Raw genomic sequence first — 23,841 nt, 5'->3', positions numbered from 1 at the left:
CTTCCACACACAGAACAGCTACACTTGTGCTATGTTGGGTTCGTAGATTTTATAGTTGCTGGGGACTTAATTAATTAACTGTGTTAACGAAAATTTTCTTACATTCTTTGTTGTCATTCTAAGCAGTCAGATCGCATACTAATACTAGTCAGGGCCAGCCGTTTACAAAACAGCGTAATCGGACTTACAGCTACTAAAAATATTTGCATTCATATTTATTTTAATTAAGCCCCCATGCACTATGACATAAATAAATTATCTATTGACTGAGAACAACAACATTTTTAGAAGGTGAAAGCAGTCTATCATAGCACCACAGTGGTTGTTACAAAACTTAGGTGATCGCGAAGCAGTACGGACCCTTGTCATTTGAAGGAAACTGGTGACGTTGCAATTGATTCAGGGTGGACAACACTTCCACAGCTGCTGTTTCATACAGGTCTGCATGCACCTCGTACAAGTGTTGAGGGTGCAGTGCGAGGGCTGCTCAGTGTCACTGTGTTTCAGGACCACCCACCATGTCGGCAGTTACGGAGGTTCAGAACAACACAACCGAGGCCCTTGCCGCCCTGCTAGACGGGGGTCAAGGCTCCCTGGTGACGCTGGTGGCGGGCGAGACGAGGGTGGCGGCTCACAGGGCCGTGTTGGCAGCCGCGAGCCCCGTGTTCGCAGCGATGTTCGCGCACGACATGCTGGAGGCCAGCTGCGGCCAGGTGAGCATCGACGACGTGGAGGGCCCGGTGCTGAGGCTCCTGGTGGCCTACACGTATACCCTGCGGGCCCCCCAGCTGCCCGACACGGCCGCCCAGCTGCTCTCGGCGGCCGACAAGTACGGCTTGTCGGCCCTGAAGGCTGCCTGCGAGCGGCAGCTGATTTCGCAGTTGGCCGTCGAGACCGCAGCGGCGACGGCCGTCAGGGCAGTGAGGCACTCGTGCCCGGACGCCACCAGGGCTGCCGTCGCCTTCATAAAGGACCACCTGCAGGTGATGGCCACGCGGGGCTGGGCAGACGCTGTGCTCGAGTACCCGCAAGAAGTCATTGAAGTCAGCAGTATGCTCGGTGAGCCACCTGCAGAAGCCAGGTAAGCACAATTCCCTTCTTGGCAGTGCTAGTGTGAATTTGACGTCGTCCTTGCTTTGTTCGTCCTTGCTTTGTTCGTCCTTGCTTTGTTCGTCCTTGCTTTGTTCATCCTTGCTTTGTTCGTCCCTGCTTTGTTCGTCCCTGCTTTGTTTGTCCCTGCTTTGTTCGTCCTTGCTTTGTTCGTCCCTGCTTTGTTCGTCCCTGCTTTGTTCGTCCCTGCTTTGTTCGTTGTGGGTTTCTTTGCTGCCTACATAGCATAACACTTTAATGTCATCTACTTCGCATTCGGGAGGACGACGGTTCAATCCCGTCTCCAGCCATCCTGATTTAGGTTTTCCGTGATTTCCCTAAATCGTTTCAGGCAAATGCCGGGATGGTTCCTTTGAAAGGGCACGGCCGATTTCCTTCCCCATCCTTCCCTAACCCGAGCTTGCACTCCGTCTCTAATGACCTCGTTGTCGACGGTACGTTAAAACAACACTAACCTAACTCATCTACTTACTGATCGTCGGTCACGATGCTAAGTCTCTTGCTGTTTACACTTCTTCTGCTTCTTATCAATTTCGCCTTTCTCTGATTTACTCAGATTCCGTATTCTGTACTAATTAGACTGTTCATTCCATTCAGCAAACCCTGTAATTATTCTTCACTGTCACTCAGGGAATCAGTCATCAGCAAATCTTACATCATTTCACCCTGAATTTTAATTCCACTCTACAATCTTTCCATTATTTCCATCATCGTTTCTTCGATTTATAGATTGAACAGTAGGGGCGAAGAATTACATCCCTGTCTGACACCCTTTTTAATCTGAATACTTCATTCTTGGTCTTCCACTCTTATTTTACCTTCTTGCCTCTTGTACATATTGCAAATTACTCGTCGTTCCCTATAGCTTACATGTATTTTTGTCAGAATTTCTAACATCTTGCACCACTTGATATTGCCGAACGTTTTCACCAGGACCACAAATCCTATGAACGTCACGGAACATCAATTTTCTTATCATTCTCCTGTGTATTATCCTTGTCAGAAACGTGGATGCTTCAGCTGTTAAGCTGATTGTGCGATAATTCTCACGCTTCTCTGCTCTTGCAGTCTCCCAAATCGTGATGATTATATTTCTCTCAAAGTCAGATTGTATATTGCCAGACTCATACATTCTACACACCAGTGAGAATAGACCTTTTGCCACCTCCCCCAATGATTTTAGAACTTCTGATTGAATGTTGTCTATACCTTACGCCTTCTTTGATCTTAAATTTTCCAAAGTGCTTTTAAATTCTGATTCTAATCACCAATATTTTCCATACCGACTCCTGCTTGTTCTTCTGTCACGCCATCAGACAAGTTGTTCCAATAAGAGAGGCCTTCAGTGTACTCTTTCCAACTATCCGATCTCGCCTCTGTATCTAACACTGGAATTCCAATTGTGCTCTTAATGTTACCACGCTTGCTTTTAATTCCGTGGAAGATTTTTCTATATGCTGCGTCAGTTGTCTCAAGAATCATTTCTTCTTTGATTTCTTCACATTTTTCGTGCAGCCAATTCACCTTAGCTTCTCTGCACTTCCTATTCATTTCATCCTTAAGTGATATATTTCTCAATTACTGAATTTTCCTGAATATTTTTGTTCTTTGACTGATCAACTGAAGGATTTCTTATATTTTCCATGGTTTCTTCGCAGTTAGCTTCTTTGTACCTACGTTTTTCTTTCCAACTTCTCTTAATGTCGTTTTTAAAGATCTCCATTCCTCTTAAACTGAACTAGCTATTGAGCTGTTTATTATCGCAGTATCTGTAGCCTCAGAGAACATAAATCTCATCTCTTCTTACCTTAGTACTACTGTATTCCACTTCTTTGTACATCGATTGCTCCTGACAAGTCACGTAAAATTCAGCCTACTCTTCATCACTGCTAAATTGTTATGAGTGTATATGTACTCCTGGGTATGCTTTACAGTCCAGTATCTGATTTCAAAATCTGACTTTAAACCTCCCATGTTTCGGTCCTTTCCCAAGTATACCCCCTTGTCTCAAGATTCTTGAATATACTATACCAGCTATTACTAGGATAAATTTACTATAGAACTTAACTAGCCTTTCTTCTCTCCTATTCCTATTATCAAGTACATATTCTCGTGTAACCCTTTCTTCTACTCCTTCCCCTATGGTTGCATTTCAATCCCTCCATGACATATTACATATGTACCGAATTACCTGTTCAATATCCTCATACTTTCTCTCTCTTCACCTTCAACTTGCGACGTCATTATGTATACCTGAACTACGGATGTTGTTGGTTTGCTTTAGATTCTCACGAGAACATCTATACTCATCCGTTCACAGTATCTCACTTTCTGCCCTGCCTTTCTATTGATACTGAATCCTACTCCTGTTATCTGCTGCTGTTGCTACTACCCTATTCTCATGTGACCAGAAATCCCTTTCCTTTCCTTTTCTTTCCTTTCCACGTCACTGACACCCACTACAGCTAGATACGTCCTCAGCATTTCCCTTTTCTTATTTTCTAGCTTCCCAACCACATAGAAATTCCTTACTTTCCACATCACGACTCGTAGAATGTTATCCTTTCGTTGGTTACTCAACCTTTTTCTCGTGGTCACCTCCCTCTTGGGCCACCTCACCTGGAGGTTTGAATGGGGGACTAGTCTTTTGCTAATGGAGAGACAGTTATGGCTCTTATTGAATCACATGCCACATGTCATGTTGATGCACGTTATGTATCTTTATGCAGTGGTTTACATTGCCTTCTGTATCCTCACGTTGTTGATCATTGCCAATTCTTCCTCATTTAGGACCAGTTTCCAACCTCAAGGGAAAGAGAATGCCCTGAACCTCTGCCGGTCCCTCCGCCCTCTTTGGAAAGGCTGTTGGCTGAAAGAGGGTGACACCTGATGCTGGAAGTCTTCAGACGCCGATGCTGATTATTCTATTCAAAATTTAGGCGATTGTGAGGTTCAAACCCAGGACTGAGGACTTTCCTGATTACTAAAAAAGACGCTACCCCTAGGTGACTGGCCCCAAAGAGCAGGGTATGACTCCCTGAGATATCCAGTAAAGCAGGAGCCATGAGCACTGGGGCTAGTCGTGCACACTGGGGGCAAACAAGAAGAGAATACTCCAGCCAGCACAGTAACATTGTCACACTCAAGGCTGTGCCTTACAATCACACTTCTTTCTCCTGTCTGTTCAACTATCACCCTGAATATTTTCCGTGCATTCCCTTTCACTAAACAGACAGGCAATCTCTGCCCCCCCCCCTGTCTTGTTTGAAGTTCTCCTTGGCGTTACCAGAGGTCGTCCAGGGAATCCCTATCAGGTTTCCCGCTACTGGGATACAGCAGATTATATTCGCTGTCCACCTACAGGTGTACGACATATCTCCCACAACGTCAGTATTGATGTGACGTTTTCATCCAGCTATCATTTGTTTCCTCTGTCTCTTAGATACATTTACTCCATACAAGTCTATTTCGTTTCCTTTTCAGCTTTTTTAAAATCCATATTCAATAGACTACAGGTTACTTCACAAGTTGGAACCATTGTCCATCAGATAAAATTGCATACACGGCCTAACCCATTTTCTTCTTTTAATAGTGGTCTGTACTGCAAACTGCTCAACAAGAAAATTGTTTAAGAAACACATCACCACTGCTGTCTTTTCAAGGAATCGAATTATGAAGACGTTAGATACATATAGTCCTATTTCCTTTACTGAAATGCAAATTTTGAATATACTCTCGATAAATTTTATAGCATAGCTCTTGTAATTCTTGTCCATCTTCTTCATTCCCTCAGGCTCCACATCAAACAACCGCTGCATATCCATGACCATATAGTTTCAACAGTAAGTTGATGTCCCAACTTATCAGTTTGTTTCCCTATCGCTGGATCTCTCTCTCTCTCTCTCTCTCTCTCTCTCTCTCTCTCTCTTCCTCCAGTGATATAAATCAGCATCCATATATCAGTTTTCAGATTACCTCACAACCAAAAGTAGCAGCCAGTTGACTTTAACTGCTTCTAAATTCTGTCTGATAGTTGTTCTGTCAGGGCAGCAAAATTTTTGGTCCTTATGTTTGGAATTTGGTTTGTGCTTCATTTTGAACAATTTGTTGTTTTGCATCTTAAGCTACGCCAGTGGGGAATATAGCAGAAGTAGTGCAGAAAAAGACCAGTTAATTGGTGGCACAATCACGTTAAGTCAAAGGCTGGTGTTGTTGGCACTGAGTGTTCTGTTGCCCCGGTGGACAGTCCCTCAGCTGCACCGCCTGCAGTGAGCCCCTGTGTGAACACGCCCACCCACGCAGTGTTTCACTGTGCAGCTCGCCAACCGCCACAGGGGGCGGGTCCACCCCCAACTCTGACCGTCAACCCCACAGCGGCCACAGCCGGACTCCTGCTGCAGCTGCGCCTCCCACGTCTGCCCGACACACCCCTCCACCTGATGACGCAGCCGTCTCTCGCTTCCGGTGAGTTGTGTTGCCACACGTGCCCAATTTTTACCCTCATTGTACTGCTTATTTTGGCATTAACCAGCCGATATAGTAAATAAAATAAAATACAGATTCCTTCAGTTTTTGGATGGAGGTTACGGTTGCCATTAAACATTACTCTTTTCTCACTTTTTTGGTTATGATATTTTGAAGATTGAGCACATATGCAAAAGATTTCTCGTTCTCTGTATTTGCCATGAGAATTACGTTCAGTTCAGAGTCACTCAACTGTAGTTACGTAGGAAGTGTCTCATACAAATCATACCCATTCCCAAAGATTCTTTATATATTGATGTGTTGAATCTAGATTTTGTTTTTAGTGATGATTGTGTGTCTTACAAATTGATTCTGAATTAAATGGGTGTGGAAACGGGATTCTTCACACAATTCCAATCAACAAAACTTATGTGAATGGTTGTAGATATAAGTTATTGAAGACACTGAGGAAGAAATGGCGAAAATAAGGTAAACAGAAATACAAGTAAGAATGACAAAGTTAATATTTAGTACCAGAATGAGGATACAGCTTGTTTTGGGTATGTCTTAAAATGTAATTCGAATATTCCTTAAATGCTTCCCCGGTCAGTTACGTCTGTAGTGACTATTGGAAATCTGTGCCGCACTGTAACAGGAACCCAGATTTGCTGCTTATTGCAGGCAGTCTCCTTGAGCAGTCGGCTGCCTGAGCACACCTCCACTTCTGACTCGGCTTCTCATCGAAACTTGCACTAGAGTTTATCCCGGGGGACTTGTGGGAAGAGTAGCAAGAGGGAAATCGAATCGGTGGGTGTGTTACCCTACTGCAGAGGATGTACATGAGAACCTCTGGTGGTAGTGTTAGCAAACCATGGGTAAAAAACGTCATCCACAATGGCAATTCCATCTACGCCAGCAAACGCACTCAGCTGGTCTAATGGTTGAGGTATCTGCTGTCGAGAAGTGAGAAATGCAGTGGATGTGGCTAAGTGGAGATGCGTACAGCACTGTATGGATCGTCACTCGTAAACAAACTCATGTATTCGATGGATGATGGAGGTCACCAGGTGTGATGAGTAGTGGTTTTGATTCACCGAGGAGAAGTTTTGTGTAATTCCATGGTATAGCTAACTTTTATTTTTAGAAATGAGCAACCGACGTGGGCAAAGTTAGTTGGTCCTACTGAAAAAAAAAAAAAAAAAAAAAATATATATATATATATATATATATATATATATATATATATATATATATATAACCAACAGCAGAGTTTCCACAATGATAGTGGTGCCACTACAGCGGAGTTACTAAATACAGAAATACAGTTTTCCTTAATTCCTTCACGAAAAAAGGCAAAGTAACTATTCTAGAATTCGAAACCAGAACAGCTGTTGGCATGAGTGACATAAAAGTACATATTTTAGGTGTTGTGAAGCAACTCAAATCACTAAAGAAAGGCAAGTCTTCTCGTCCAGATGGAATACGAATCAGGTTCCTTTCAGAGTATGCAGACACAATAGTGCCTTTCTTAGCAAGCATATACAACCGTTCACTTGGCGAAAGGTCTGTTCCTAAAGACTGGAAAGTAGCACAGGTCACACCAATACTCAAGAAAGGAAATAGGAGTAACCTATTGAATTATAGACGCATATTACTGACCTTAATTTGCAGTAGGATTTTGGAGAATATACTGTACTCGAACATTATGACTCACTTTGAAGAAAATGACTTATTGATACATAACCAACACGGATTCAGAAAATATCGTTCTTGTGCAACACAGATTTTTATTCCCATGAAGTAATGAGTGCTGTCGACAAGGGATCTAAGATTGATTCCATATTCCTAGATTTCCAGAAGGGTTTTGATACCATTCTTAACAAGAGACTATTATGTGGTGTATACAGCCCGGATGATCCGGGAAGGCCCCAGGAATTTTTTCATCCACAAGAAAACCGGGAAAAACAGGGGAATTTTCTAGAATCCCGGGAGTTTTTCAATGATTTAGTTTTCAGTTAATTTTTTGTCATTTTGACTGGTAATAACCGATACTCTAACAAAGGACATTACTGTATCCCGCTACTGCAGAATAATACTGCAGCAACAAAATATGGACGAGGGAATGAAATTTAAATTGCAAAGGAAATGCTTCATATATAAACAAAAAACACACAGTGCTCATACAAGCGTCTGCCAACAGCAAAATTTGTGAAAGGATGTAGGAAGACAATGCAGTGCTTCGTAACAACAAATTACCTCCGATGAGTGTTAAGTCACAACTGTTTACATTAGATTCATTTAAGCAGTTACGAGCGGAATCACGCGCATGCGCAGTTGAGTCGCGTCTGAGTAGTACCTTCTCCCGCTTCTGGAAACAGGAATGTCGCTGTTGGTTCTGTACGCAGCAAACCGGAGTATCTGAACCAGGCGGCAATTTCGGTGGCGAGGGGGGGGGGGGGCAAATTCGTATTGTTAAGGAAAAATAACCTTGTTTCACAAAGCACCTAGCATCTAGAGCACATTGGTCTATCGATTATTCAAAAGAGTTTGAAGCTCATCCCTGTTGCTTTTTGAACATTTTTGATCACATTCTAAGTTGAATTCTGAATGAATCATAAGTTGATTTTTGAATGTGTGAATAGTGTACGTGATGTACCTGCCAGGGGAATCCTCGTCGCATCTGGAAATAAACTTTCCTGCAGACAAGAGGGGACGGGGCTACACGAGCTGAGCGGAATAAAGCCGCACGGGTGAATGTAGTGTGTGTGTGTGTGACTGACTGGTGTGCAGATGATGAGCGAATAGCTACGTCCATAGATTCAGACTACCAGAGTGGAAATGAACGACCAACGGGAATAACAGATACGAAATATTAACGTATTATCTTGTCACTGTATCAAAGAAAATGAAAGTTTGACAGAAAGTTTTTGACCAGGTCGCTTCACTAGAGAGGGCAAGTTGTACATTTCCTGGTTAGCAGCCTTTAAGTTCCATTCTGGGAGTAGTGCGGAAAACGCGTTGTACGAACACGTAATAACGCCTAACCGGAGAATAATCGCTGGATAATTACTAAACCGGTGATTCTGGCAGAGTTAGTAGAGTTAACTGGAGAATGAGCTTTGACAATGATAGGAATAGTTACAGAATTAGGGAAGAGAAGATTTTCTTAGAACGAGAAAGGAGAAGAAACGGGGCGGTTCCAAATTTATACAAAAATTTCGTACTACTACTTTTCTACTTTTCGAGCTCATGCTTAAGAAACTGGAGCTTACGAATGGAACATCAAACTATTTCCTGACATAAAGCCTTTTGCTTGTAGTAGGCGAAACAGGCATTTCATATTGGTACTTGGCGAGTTATATTCTGCCATATTATAAAAACGACCATTATTACCAAAACAATCTCGCTTGTTTGGTGTGTTACAGCTGCTGCAATATTAGAAAGGCCTATTTTCTTTCGTCCTGCAAACAGTGACAATAGGCGTAATGACACCAGTCTTTGGTACTATTTGTATTAAAAGCTTTTTGAGTATTAGACAACGACATTTCGATTTTTCACGTAGCAAAACATTTGACGAATTTTGATGAGGTAACAGATTCTTCCGCAGAAAGGAAAGCACGGCATGTAATGCTAGAGCAAGATTAGTGAGAAAAGAGCGCAAGGATTGAAGAAATATGTACTGCCTTGCTTGTCTCTTGTCTTATCTGGTTTTGTGTATCCTATATTTCATTTTATGTCACACAGAACAAAGTTATTAGCTATTAGGCAATAAAGAATCCAAATTTTCTGAAGAGTTCTTCTTCTTCCGGTTACAAATGATTCCATCCAGTATTAATTGCGAGGTTATTTTGTTTAAAATCAAAGGACATTTTAATTTCCGCTATCCTGAATGTAGTTCGATGGCATCCGTTACAAAATACACATTTGAGTCCCAGAGTGCGAAGTGCAGCGACGTGCAGTGCAGTAAGAGAACGCTGTGTGAAGAGGCGTGGCGCTGCACTTCGGCACACTTAAGACCAAATAACATGTCTTATATTTTCTCGAACACGTATGTTTTTGTTTCACATTTTTCAGAATGATGTGTTTTACAAGATGCACATAGGGTACTTTTCAAAATTCGATTTTTTTTTTAGTATTGACCCGGTTCGCAAATATCGTAGATCCGAGGCTGATGCGCAGAGAAGTCTGAGCTACAGTGGGCAGTCTCCACGTGGCCCGTGTTGACGTTCAGTGGCTTTGCTGTTTCTCCTTCGTTTACTCTCGCGTCAAATGAAAGCAAAACGGATATCTTTGGCCGGGAGATATCAAGTGAATTAAAATACATTCACATAATTACCGAAGGCTGATATACGTTATTAGTTTCAGATTTTATTTTGTTTCCACCTTTCTGACAGTCAAGCACCAATCGCTTTGCAGAACAATGAAGTTATTTTTGTCTGTTTGCTAAAGAAATTTGGCTTTTATTAACCTTTTCCGCAGAGGCATCCAATGTATTTGAAACGAAATGTTTAATTCCACAGTACTGGCTAGTTTCAACTGTTCGCTGCATTTCAAGTGCAAGTTTTCATCTTCTAGCACGTACGGCATTATGCCACAATAAAGAACCAAACATGAGATAATGCAGCACTGGTACTCCAAGAAAATTTACATCTGAATCTGGACATACGAATGTGCGCTTTAAGTAGCAGTTTAAATGTGCACATTTTAGTATGGTTCACGAAGTTCTGATCTCTTGGAGTACCCTGTGACGTCTTACTGCTTTTACAACGTAATGTAAGATCCTTTAATGTTTTATATGTACGTACATACGGGCTTCCTACGTCATGTTAGCTGCGCAAGCGCGGGCGCCTCTTACCTGGCGCTCTCCGGCAGCTGCTGGAACGAACCTGTTTCCAGCAGGTCGTGGAAAAATATTGCGTATGTTGGTTTGAAAAGCGTTAATTTCAAAGTAAATATCTTTTAACGTAAGTTGGACTATCCGCGAGGATGTACCATGAAATTCTTAAATCACAGTGTTTGACTCCATTTAAAAATCAACTCTTTGATGACAAGCCATGTAGAAGAATTTCGAACCCTGGAGATCAGACATTTATGTCATTATTGAAAATTTTACTGCCACATTTGTGTGATGTATCTTAAAGTATAACGCGCGCAAAAAATCAACATTATATCGAAAGACTAGCTTCTCTTGCAGCTTATTAACCTTTGTGACCAATATTATATGTGGAAGCTTTTCTTTTCTTGTAGCAACACTATGTATATTAATGTAAGCCATTAACTCGTGTGTTACCGCTGCTTAGCAGGGATGTTGCTATTGGCTGACTACATCACGCGTCCTATGCCCTGAATACTCGCTGTCATGACCTGGCGAGATCACGTGACATGAGCTGTGACTGGCTTACAAAAGCGCATCGCAATCTCGATTTCTGTGATTCGGAAAGTAACATGCAGTGTTTGGTGGAATTCCAATGTGTGCTGTCGTAATACCAAAATACGCAATGTACATGTTGCTGACATCAAAGATATTTCCAAAACGTGTATTTTTCCCTGAGTTTCGTTTTCTAAAGTGCCAGGAAATTCTACGCCCATGTCCAAAACCATAACCATTCAAAGGATTGATAAGTTTTGCACTTCCGAGGGAAAATATACTGTCACTTAAGACGGAAAAAGTGTTTTCACGTGGGAGAAAGTGTATTTTTAAGCGGGAAATCCAGGAATTTTTTTGTTGTCCACGTATACATCCAGTATTAATCAAATTTGATACGTATGAAGTATCGTCTCTACTGTGTGACTGGATTCTTGATTTCCTCGCAGAGATGTCAACAAAGAAGTCATATAAGGCGTTCCGCAAGGTAGTGTCATAGGCCCTCTGCTGTTCCTGATTTACATAAATGATCTAGGTGATAATCTGAGCTGCCCCCTTAGATTGTTTGCAGATGACGCTGTAATTTACCGTCTAGCAAAATCATCGGATGATCAATTCCAATTACAAAATGAACTAGAGAGACTTCTGTGTGGTGCGACAAGTGGCAATTGGCACTAAGCAAAGAAAAGTGCGAGGTCATCCACATGGGTACTAAAAGAAATCCGATACATTTTGAGCATACGATGAATCGCACAAGTATAAGGGCTGTCAGTTCGACTAAATACCTAGGAATTACAATTACGAGCAACTTAAATTGGAATGACCACACAGATAATATTGTGACGAAGGCGAAACAAAGACTGCACTTTGTTTGCAGAGCACTTAAAAAAGGCCACAACGGCATTTTATTAAATTTCGATACATGGGAAACTACATTTTAAAAATATGAACAGTGATAAACAAGTTCTATAATCCCGCAATCGAAGTCTGTTAATTCCCGTCGTGCGGCTATCAAGATGGAAACCCTTTCCCAGGAGTCACCTCAGTACGGGTGACAGCGGCGCCAACGCACCGCCCTTTTATACCTTGCGTACGCGATACTGCTGCCATCTGTATGCGTAGATATCGCTATCCCATGACCTTCTGTCAGCTCAGCCTGTCTCTGCCTGGAAGCACCCGGGTGGTTCTACAGTGCAAAAGACCTGCTGTCAGTTAGAAATTAGAAACTGCTCGAAATTGTACGTAGACGGAATAGATTTTAAATAGCTAAACATTTATTCAACACAACTGATGCCTTGTCATCCACAAACTAAATACTTTCCTTAGTGAAGTGTGGTTTCACACTTTAATAAACAATATGATCAAATAGCACACCATCGACTGCTTGACACATTTGGAATGGCTGTTTGAGAGAGAGAGATGAACTGGACAAGCTACATTGGATGATACGCGCATCATCTGACGTACCTCGGGTTTATGACAGACTCTATCTTTCAGTGCTCCCCGTAGAAAGAAATCCATTTGAGTCAGATCAGGGTACCTGGCTGGCCTTTGTACTGCAGCATTCCGTCCCATTCAACGGTCAGGAAACTTTCCATTCATTGGTCTCTTTGGTGCAGGGGAGGGTCTGGGCAGCGGTCGTGTTCGATCCACATACACTGTCGCTTGTCCACGGAACTGCCTCCAGAAGGACAGGCTGAATGTTAGTAAGAATATTTGCATACGTGTTTCCATTTAATCACCACGTGGAAGAAGTAAGGTCCCACTGTATAATTTCGTATCGTGCCAAATCATACATTGGTAATTCAATACCGTTAGTATTCTACCTGATGAAGTGAGCGCACATTTTCAGAATCGTTTGCCATGCACTGCAGCGCAGAAAGACAAAATTTTGAGCCACGTTCAAAATCACGTCCTCAAGAGTTCCCACTGGAGTGTCAGATGGTAAGGGTGGCATTAATGTAAATGCGGGGTGCGAGAGACACTCGTCTGGCTGACCCCTCATTCAATGAACACAGGATATCTTAAAGAATACCCGGTCTGCATTTAAATTCCTTCGTCCGTTTCTGAAGGCTTGCCCTGCAAGGCAAAGGAATTTTTCGCTTTCGCAAATAAGTGTATGCTTTAGGTGACAGAGCTCTTAAAGTTAATGGATGGGCAATGTCCTCCGAATTCCACTTTGCCCTTTTATTTTCATTTAATAGACATCTTATTTGTGCCAGTGTAAAACACTTTGACAATACACTATTTACAGTTTTGTGCAATATGACTTTTGCTTTCACGTCAGATGACTTTTCTGCCCGCTTCGACGAAAGAACACGTCGGAGATAGTTCGTTTTACTTCGTAAGGCTGCATCACATTTTTTAGTGCCGCTTATTTCTGTGCATTCAGTTTTTTAAAAGTTCAGTCTCGGCCCTCAGTTCCTTAATTTCCAAATCCTTATTCACTACTTCAGTGGGTTCATGAACGCAGTCTCTACATGCGGTTCGGTCGACTTTCTTTCTTTCGGTGGCACAGTTTCTAAAGCTGTCAAAGACAGCTTTTGCAAACTTCTTGCTCCACAGCGTTGTGCACGTCTTCCGGATCTCTAAAGCATAAATTTAATTTTAATTTTATTATTCGTAAAATTATTTACCGAGTAGGCCTACTACTACTAAAAATTACTATGCAACTGCATTAATTTCTCACTAAAAATCAGATCAATTGACAAAAGCGATTAAATATCAGTGGCATAAGCGGCTACAATAGCCTAGTTTGATAAAATGTAAAAATACAATGTAAGAGGAAATACAGGTATACGAACCCATAACCTCCAACATGGGAGTCAGAAACCACACCACTACGCTGGGAAGTCAACTGGTCAGCATCAGCTATTGCTACAGAAGTAAATGTAAACAAATTACGCGAAATATGCTGATTTTGTCATTTGAATTATATACTAGCTTTAAAATAGTCAACATATCGAGAATACTTAAAAAAACGGCTATTTCTAAGACAAATGTAACTATTATATCCAGGAGGAAAAGCAAATACACTTGAGCAACATTATTTATTGCCTGTACAATATAGCGTGTCATTCACTCCCGTAAAGCAATATACTAATGCGTCAAAAAGCATTGCATTTATGTGAATTCGTTTGTATTACGGTAATTCTTCAGTTTCAATTATTGAAAGTCTTGTGTATGTGCAGACGTCTTACCCTTTCGTTTGCATCGCCGCTTTCCGCAATTTCTTGTCCACGCCAGTTCTGAATGTTTATGCAGGGGATTGCTGCTGGTGATAACTTCTTTCTTGAAGGTAACCCTAGGAGCTCATTTCTCAAATCCCGTTCACCATCTTCTGGCCGATAGTGACCTGACCACACACGTGCAGTTTTCACATTCACTTTGTCCTTGCGTTTGCATCGAACCATCCATTGACGTCGCAAGTGCTCATCCCTGGGAAACACGTGATACGTAACGTCCGTCGTCGTCCGAGCACTGTTAATGCAATGTTGCCACGGCACACTTACAGCGAGCCTTGCTCGTGGCTGTCACAAAACTGAATGCTCGGCGCTGCAGCCTCCTCTCCTCTCCGTGACGTCAAGGCGCGCGAGGGCGTCTGCGTGTTTTTTTACTCGCTTGGGGCCGGAATGGCCTGCCTGCTTTTCCTATACGCCTCGGTTCCGAAATGCCGTGCCGGCGATTCCGCGGCGCACGCCTTAAATCGGTGGCGACGCACTGTGCAGACCCATCCGGGCAGCGTTCATTTTTAGGTAAAAGAGTTGGCACCACTGCGAGACAGCAGACGATAGCCCTCTCCCGAAACAGAACATTGTGGAGTGAATTACATCCACACAGGAACAGAAATCAAAAGCCAGGCTTGCTACATCTATTACAAATATACGTCAGAACAGAATGCCTGTTCTCCTGTATGCATTTTCGTCTACAATTCCCTCCTAAATGGATGGATATATTCCGAAGCGATTATAAACGAAATGTGGTGTAATTACACCGGAGAACTGAAAACTTGGTCTTCCATTGTGTTTCCTCTAAGAGGTAAAAGTTCCCCTTGATTGGGTGGATTGAAGCGCAACCATTCTTGTGATACGAGTAGTGCTCAGAAGTAACGGGAAACTCGCCATGTCACGCGTTTTATTACTCAGATTCCTACATCCTTTTTGTCATTGTGTGTACAACGTTATGCGTATCGGTTATTTAGTGTGTTGTGAGGTGTCAGAAAGGTTACTGGTATTTTATGAGTATTACTGTAAAAACGGATTACCGCATTTGTACTAAAATTTGCTATGAGAACGGATTAAAATGCATCGTGGTTTTAGAAATATTATATACTGCTTTTGGTGAGTATACTACGAGTGAAATAGGTGTTTACGACTGGTATAAACCTTTAGAAGAAGATGAGGATGACGAGAAGGTCATAGTAGAAGACGAACTGAGAGTTAAACCAAACGATGCGTAAGCTAAAACTCAATCGTCTCGGTGACAGACGGCCGAGACCAGTGAAATGTGAATGTTACGTTTCTGACAGTAATCTTCGGTTTTGACAGTACAGTGCACCACGACTCCTCGTCCCAAGATGAAACGGCCAGTGGGCAGATCTTCTCACCAGGTCAACCCCGATGGCCTGAAGCAACGCGGAAAGGTGTCCGGCTTTGTGGCGGAACAGTTCACTGTTTCTGCACTGCGACAACGCACCTGCTCACAGTTCGTTGCGTGCTTGTGCATGTTTGTCTAGAAACAATACTGTAGTGATGTCCTTGGCCCCATGTTCGCTCCATGAGTGACATTTTGTTCCCAAAAATAAAGACAGACCTTAAAGAGCTGTGTTTTACATAAGAGATGAGATTCAAACTGGACCTCTGAGAGAACTAAACGCTACCATAAGGATTGTTCCAGAACAGTTTTAAGCATTGGAAGAACCACTGGAATAAATGTATAATATGTAATAGGAAATACTTTGGTGAAGACGACAATGATGTAGACTAATAAATAAACCAAGTATTGGTTTCAACATCCACCGCTGTTGCTTGGACTGTCATATTGTCCATTTTGGTGCCAATGTCACGACCCTGTCACCGTCTTCTAACAGGAATGTCGTTGGTTCACCACCCAAGTTTCGTCGATAGAAAAGAGTTGTGTTAATTTCCTGACTTGTATCAAGTATTTGCATGGCCATTCAGTAATGACTTCTCTCTAGAGGGACCTTTCCTTTACTTAGAGGTCTGTTGCAAGTAAATCGCATTTCATGCAGTGTCTTACGCTAAACAGCTTTCTTCCAAGGAAAATAATTTTTTTTGTTTTTACGGCAACAACTAATTTGTGTAATGTCAGCACTAGTTTTTAGCCATACAAAAGTCCCTATGGTTGATCAAATTACCTATTTTGAGAAGCTGCTTGCAATGATGGATTTATACTCCAAATTTCGTAGTGCACTTTCTTGGCGGTTCTGGCAAACTGTGTCGTTCATTTTCGGTCGCCTTTCTGATGCGTCCAATAGCGGCAAGGCTGACTTTTGTGTAAACTACAATCCTTTCTTTTTGAGACGGGCAACATTAGCCCCCAGTTCTTTCTTTGCCGACTCTTTAATACAATCCGTGATTGCAATAGAGGTGACTGAGCCATTTTTACCCCAAAGATCGCAATTCTTTGCATTGTGCAGATTTTCCGGTGAGGTGGTGCGCTTATCCATCACCTCTGAATAACATATTCGTACACGTCCACAGAGCATTTCACACGATGGATTACTGTCGACTGTTGAAGAAGATAGAAACGTGTGGAATAGGTTCCCATGTATGTGAGTGGACGTCAGCTCTTAAGTGACAGAACCCAGTATGTTGTCCTCAGTGGCGAGCGTTCGCCAGAGGCAGGAGTGCTCCAGAAAAGGGTGGTGGGGCCGCTGTTACTGTCTGTATACATAAATGGTCTGGTGGACAGGTATCTGCAACTATTTGCTGACTGTCCCCTAGTGTACAGTAAGATGTCGTCGTGAGTGAGTGAGTGTAGGAGGACACAAGGCGAGTTGGACAAAATTTCTAGTTGGTGTGACGAATGGCAGCCATCTGTAAATGTAGAGAAACGTAAGTTGATGCAGGTGAGTAGGAAAAACAGACATGTAATGTTGAGGTACAGCAGTAGAGGTGTTCCGCTAGACACAGAGGCGTCGCTTAAATGTCTGAGCGAAAGTTCGCAAAGTGATACGAAATGAAATGGAACAAGCGTGAGAGGACTGTGGTAGGGAAGGCGGGAGGTCGACTTTAGTTTGTTGGGAGAATTTTAGGAAAGTGTGGTTGGCCTGTAGATGAGGTTGCACGTAGGCAGCTGGTGCGACCTATTCTCGAGTACTGCTCGAGTGTTTGGTATCGGCAACAGGTAGAATTAAAGGAAGACAGCTGTAGGACTGAGAGCTGGGCTGCTAGATTTGCTACCGGTAGTTTCGAGTGGCGCAGAGGTATTGCGCAGAAGCTTCAGGAACTCGAATCGGAATCACTGGAGGGGAGGCGATATTCTTTTCGAGGAATTGTTGAGAAAATTTAGAGAACTGTTTTTTGACGCTGACTGCAGAACAATTCTAGTTCTGTCAATGTACACTTGAGACAATGCGCGTGAAGATAGGGTGAGAGGCACTGTCGCTCGTACAGAGGCACACAGGCGGTCGTTTCTCCCTCGCTCTACTTGGGAGCGGAATGGAAAGAGGAAATGACTGCAGTCGGTTAGGATAACTTATTATATGTACCAGTTACTACTATTGTTTCATATGGTTGCTGCTCCACCTACATTGATTATTTTGTACTAAATGCAGCAGTTTTATTACCTCTGTAGTTTCTAGTTGGTATTTCACTTGTCTTTGGAGCTTCTTACTGGCTCTGTCGCTTGGGATTAGCCTTTAACTTGCATCAGCTGTGGGGAGAGGTTCCCGCGACATTGGTTAAAGTTCAGCAATGCCAGATCTGTACAAGTATTTTGATATTTGTAAGCGAGCATGCGATAGTGAATCAACACTCTGTTTGTATTTCTTACAGGCACCTGACTTCTTTCTGGCATGATCTAATTTATGCATAGCATTAGATACAGGAAATACAGCACTTTTTTGAGACTGGTCTAAAGTTACAGTTTAAGTCTTTCTACTACTACTGAAACAGAAATTTTACTCGGAAGCAGCGTAGCTGGTGTACACTTTAAGTTTACTTAGAACTTTTTAAGTATAAATGTAAAGTGTTACGCCTTCTGTAGTGGTGTGTAACTTATTTTGTGTCCAGAATTTTCAGAAAATGCAAAAAGTTGCACAAAGTTAACATGACTGAGTATAGTAGTTGTGCAGGATGCCGCCTGCCACAGACCATATGGTGGGTTGCAAAGTTTGTAAGTAGATGGAAATGAATGTTGCAGCGGATGTATCTCTTGTTGCATGCATGATTATATGAGCACATGTGACGATTATTATGCAGCGGGTAGTGTGTGTGTGTGTGTGTCTGTCAGGGAGAGTCGACCTGGTGCCCTTGTTGTATTTGAAATATGTCGACCGACTTATTGTGTACGAAGCAGTGACTCTTATATCTTTTGTCGGTATGTCAGGAATTTCCATGTTACTAGTCTGAATCACTTAGCTGTCTGGTGAGGAAATTGTATTTCAGTACTTGCAGATGGGTTTAGTTTATATTGTTTTCTTCCTAAGTGACTGAAGGAATTGGTACCCAGAGAAGGTAGTTCTGGGGTGTGTTTGAATGTAGATGAAGGATTGGGTCGCAACTGCATGCCGAGGTGAAAGGAGGCGGATCTGTGGAGTGAACTATGAGGGAATGTGCCAAATGAATTTGTTACGGGATGGAGTGCACCTATTTTTAATGGGAGATGGTTGAAGTTTTTGATTATGGGCTAGTGCTGTGGATCTGTCTGTAATACGCTGGTTAACCCGTATCGCAGAAGCGAGATTTCTAGGATTGTGACTTGTCGCTCGGAGGAAGTGTATTCAGAATTGTTGGCAGTTTTGCGGCTGTTAGTTTCTTTCATTTGGTGTGTGTGTCTCGATAGTAGAGAGTAAGTGTGTCGATGTTTTGTGCAGGAGCCTTTCTGAGGAGGAGCGAGGCAGCAGGCTGATAGAGGCGGCTGAGGAGGGGGCGGTGGAGGAGGTGCGGGCGTTGCTGGCGGCTGGGGCGGACGTGGCGGCGAGGGACGGGGTGTTCGGGTGGACCGCCCTGCACTGCGCTGCATGGAGAGGCCACGCGGCTGTGGTGCGGCTGCTGCTCTCTGCGGCGTCCGACCCCAACGCCAGGGATCACGGGGGGGAGACGCCGCTGCACTTGGCGGCATACTATGGCCACTCAGAAGCGGCGGCTGCGTTGCTGCAGGCCGGAGCCGACAGGGGGGTGAGGACTGATGACGGGTTGACCCCCCTGGACCTCGCCAGGATGCGAAACCGGCAGCAGCTCGTCGAGATGCTAACACAGCGTTAATACATGCCAGTACTACTTCATTGTACATGATATTAAAATAAAAAATTGAAAAAAAAGATCGATTTCTCTATTCATTTCTACCTTTTGCAGTCCTCACAATTACTCCAGTAACACCACAACTACTGCAACAACAGGAGATATCTGTAAACCAACGTGACAAACCTTCCTTTTGAGAATTCACTATGTAAAACATTTCACAAGCAATTTCTGCAAAAGCTCGGCAACAATTGCAAAATACTCCATCATTCATAAACTCCACTTCTCTCTCCCTCTCTTGTGTTTCTCGTCCCACATACAATATTCAAACAGCTTACAAGAATACAGCCGACGTCTCTCACAACTGCCTGTATTTCGAAACGTAAACACCCAATCTCTTCCAAGACACAAATGCAAGAATACCGGTTATTGTGTAACACGTCGCCCAGCCGCAATAACGTCACTTCTTCCCACCAGTCCGCTACATTACCTAATTACTGCAAACCATTTGCTAGCAGTGTCTTATGTTGCTACATTACATCACTGCGAACTGCACCATTCTCATATTACTGCCATATAAGCTGTTCACTTAGAATGTATCTTCACTTCCGATTTCACACTGAATTCACTTCTGTGCATGCACTGCACAAGTACTTTTCGTGTTTAATTGCAATGTCACATTGGTAGCAGTGCTCACACCACATCATGCTCACACCATCTGCAGGCTTCTTGCCAGCTCACCTTCAAATAAAGAGAATTGAAGAACCACCTAAAATCATTAGACTCCTAAACACTTTCCTTGCTGCTCTTACAGAACAAACTACCATCTCTCAAGGAATTATACTCAATCGCGTGACACATGCAGCCATCACTGGAATTATTCGGCAGTTTCCCAAAGTACACTTTTGCGTCTCTGTACACGCTTTGGAAGCAGACCACACTTCGAACATTCATTCCCCTGTCTGCTGTGATACAATTAGACTTGGCATCCCCATGCGTGCATGTGTGACCAAAGTGGCAGACTGCATTCTGAACAAGAGCTTCTGTGGCCCTCATGTGGCGGCGTTACACACCGAAGCTCCTTAACATTCTCTGTGAGGAAGCAGCGGCGCCGGGAGACAGTATTGACTTGGTGAGTGACCTCCACGGCATTGATGAATACTTCAGGCTCTGCCAGTTGATCCTCAACATAAATAAATGTAATACACTCTGCATACACAGGAAAAGAAATCCACTACTGTACAATTACGCTGCTGATCACAAATTGCTGGAAACGGTAAGTTACCTACCGTAAAATATCTAGGAGTAACTATCCTGAACCACGCTACGTGCAATGACCAAAAATACCAATTGGTAACAAACTGCGGCAGATCTTTTCTCAGCGATTCCACAATCATATGTTTTGGGCTCCTAAATCCAAATTTCGTGCTTCCTGCCCTGTAGTACGTAGGCTTCACAATGAAAGCCTCAAAATTTTCCGACTTTTCTCAGATTTTCATTTCTTTGACAAAGACTACGTGTTTCTCAAAGTTGACAACCCAACACAAAATTAAATTGGACAAACTCTTCTACAACATGCAGCAATCAGCAGTGATTTTCTGACGACGAGTGGTGACCGCGCTAGATCGTGCTAAAAAAACGGTGACTCCCCAAAATTCGGATCGCGCCTAACGCCATTCACCTGTTGCCCTCTGCTATTACGGCACTTTGGAACGGTGTGGCACGCGTCAGCAGACGGAAAACAGCCCAGAACTCCATCTGTGTTCTTCGCATCGTCAAACACAAATACCACTCACGGCAGACATCCGCTGTCGAAGCGGACGTCATATATTTTGAAACGTGTTGGCATTTATTTAAACTAGTGCTTCCAAGTGTGTGGTTGGTATCTGAGAAATGGCTAAAATTTATTTTAATATCGAAATACGTAAATCTCAGTCCAGTGCGACAGAAAAGTCTAGAAATTAACATTTGAACCAAAGTATGCCAAGCTCACGCTACACGATGCGAAATCCAGGCTAGCCGGTACATCAAACAATTCGCCTGCGAGAGAGCAGGTCGTTTTCAATGTAATTTATACATACCATTTGTCTGCAAAACAGATAACTGAAATTAAAATTTTGAGTCCTGAATACTGTAAATCTTTATCTTCAGACTTGTAAACAATAACTGCACCAGAACTGCTATCGTATCTGTAGTGCAAACGAAGATAAAATGTAACGCATCCCACTTTGTGTGAAAACTGCTCCAAAATTCACAAGATAACGCCTTTCTGAAATAACTTACCGATTTGGAAAGTCTGAAACGATAATTTCACAGATACATTCTGATGTGTGGCGGAGGATAGTTTGAGTACCACAGCTGTTTCGGCCTTTTCCTGTTGCAGTCGCGGTGTGAAACACTGCCGGTAAGCCACCGTGTGACCTCCGTTCTCCTTAATTTTTACTTTCATGTTCCCTCCTTAGTTTTTACTTTCACGCTCCTTCTACCGAGACGCGCGCAGCAGGTAGCAATATATCGGTTGAGTCAGGTGTAGAGAAACTGAAATAGAGTTCCAGTCTTCTTCATGTCCCTGTTGTACTCTCATAAAAATGTTTGCAATCGACTGAAAAATTTCACGTCGACAAGAATAAACAGTTTTGATCTGTCTTTGCTCAACTTATCGGTTCCCGTTAAGACCAGCAGAAGGACCGAGTACGTCTTTCAAACACTGACTGTGAAATTGCATTGTCCTGCTTTTCCTAAAAGCTGCCACAGAACAGTGGCAGACAGGGTCCTTTCGCACACTAGGCTTACTGTAACTCAGCCACCAATCAAGAACAGAGCTGAAATTTTGCCATTCGTATTGACATGCTTCCCAGATATCAGTGATTTCGGAATGGAGGATTGTAGAATATTCTGTAAAAGACCTCCTCAGGTTAGTCCTCACTGACGATGCGAGAAATATCGTCTATGAAGAGCTCTGAATGGAAAGTAAGAAACCCGGAGAACATCTGGCGTGCATTTCCTCGCCATGTTACAGATTTAGGTGGAACCTTTAACCTGCCATCTCTGCAGTGGGCGACATAGGTGGCTTAGACTGTTGGCAGGCCCAGGGAATCGTGAGAAACTGATCCAAGTGCTTTACTCAAAAACTACCTCGGGCCATTAATCTCAGAAACGGGTCGTGAAGACAGCATCTTAGGCTTGCAAGTGACAAATAGACCCGAACTTTTCGAATCTGCGGAATCAGCTATGCCAAGAGGGTTACAGTGTCACTGAATACGACCGTAACCATAAATAGAAAATAAGTTGGGAATATTATTGTGCTTAGCAAGAGCGACGAGAAACAGGCTTCAGCTTTCCTTTCCTCTGCAGCAGCAACAGCGCGGGTATCAGTGGAAGCAGTTGAAGAGCATTGTGAAATACGCTTCAGACAGGTGTGTACCGACCAAATGCGTTTCAAGCCCGGTTTCACAGGCGCGTCTGCGCACGCCAGATCACGAGATAACAAAGAAATTTCCGAGATGCGAATTTCATCGATAAAAATGACGCCAAAGAAACGGTTGTTTCTGGAAAGGGCAACATAACTGTAACATGTTGCATTACTCTCTACGTAACGAAAGCCTGTGTAAACATTCGGTCTTGTCTCTTAGGCAGAAACGCTTACAACGCTGTTATTCACGTGCAAACAGCAACAGGTGGCGTCAGACTGCCCACGCAGTCGCCGAGGGGAAACTCGCAGGTGGGGGCGCGACGCAGAATGCGGGCAGCGAATCCGGCAGAGGGCCGCGCATGCGCAGAAGCAGCGGCGGGGCGGGCAAGACTCCATAGCGTGGCCAGTCTGCAAGACTCAAGTTTCACACGGAATTTGCAGTCTCCCCTCCACAACGGCCACGGGGCAGTCACGTGATTCCACCTCCACACACAGGAGGCGGTGCGTGAATGCCAGCGCTCAGTCGTAGACCTGCTACAAACAGATGTTATTTGCCTTCATCATTATTTTACCTGGGCTTTAATAACTGAAATTAAAATTGTCAAAGTCTACAATTTTTCAACATGTTGCTTACAATGCATTTTCAATGTCTTTAGATAAACATAAGTATGTACTAGAAACATACCTTCTGTGCAATGTTATTCAAAAGAACAAGTTTCCGAAACTAATAACACACACATATTTTGGATATGCAATAGATACACAAGGTAATTCATAATAATGGCAACAGAGTTTGTCATGGCAGCATATATATGTGGCTATTGTACAAAGCTTTAAAACCATTCAGCAGTTTGCTGAGGACGACTGTATGGAAAATATTGACAGTTCAATAATTATTGTATCCTATTTGAGCAGCAAATTGATAAAATGTTGGAAACTCATTCTTCAGCCGACTGTAAAACTCTGAAAACTCATATCCCATGTATTGCCAAACTATGCATTAAATGTATCAGCCTAAGACACGGATATATTATAAACATAATGCTTGAAGTATGCGAAATGAA

At 43.0% G+C, this 23,841-nt stretch overlaps 1 protein-coding gene across 1 annotated transcript in view; it reads left to right on the top strand.

Moving 5' to 3' along the window:
• LOC126108253 (TD and POZ domain-containing protein 1-like) overlaps positions 1-19,389 on the top strand; it is a 33,151-nt gene extending 13,762 nt beyond the window's left edge. The window contains exons 2-4 of the mRNA XM_049913482.1: positions 508-1,081; positions 5,428-5,574; positions 18,999-19,389. Of these exons, the coding sequence (XP_049769439.1) occupies positions 519-1,081; positions 5,428-5,574; positions 18,999-19,389 (1,101 nt within the window). The 5' untranslated portion in view covers positions 508-518. The remainder of the gene's footprint in view (positions 1-507; positions 1,082-5,427; positions 5,575-18,998) is intronic.
• Positions 19,390-23,841: the final 4,452 nt, after the last annotated feature.

The sequence above is a fragment of the Schistocerca cancellata genome, chromosome 11 (genome assembly GCF_023864275.1).
Source record: "Schistocerca cancellata isolate TAMUIC-IGC-003103 chromosome 11, iqSchCanc2.1, whole genome shotgun sequence".
Taxonomy (NCBI): domain Eukaryota; kingdom Metazoa; phylum Arthropoda; class Insecta; order Orthoptera; family Acrididae; genus Schistocerca; species Schistocerca cancellata.
This window is presented reverse-complemented; position numbering and strand designations above follow the sequence as displayed.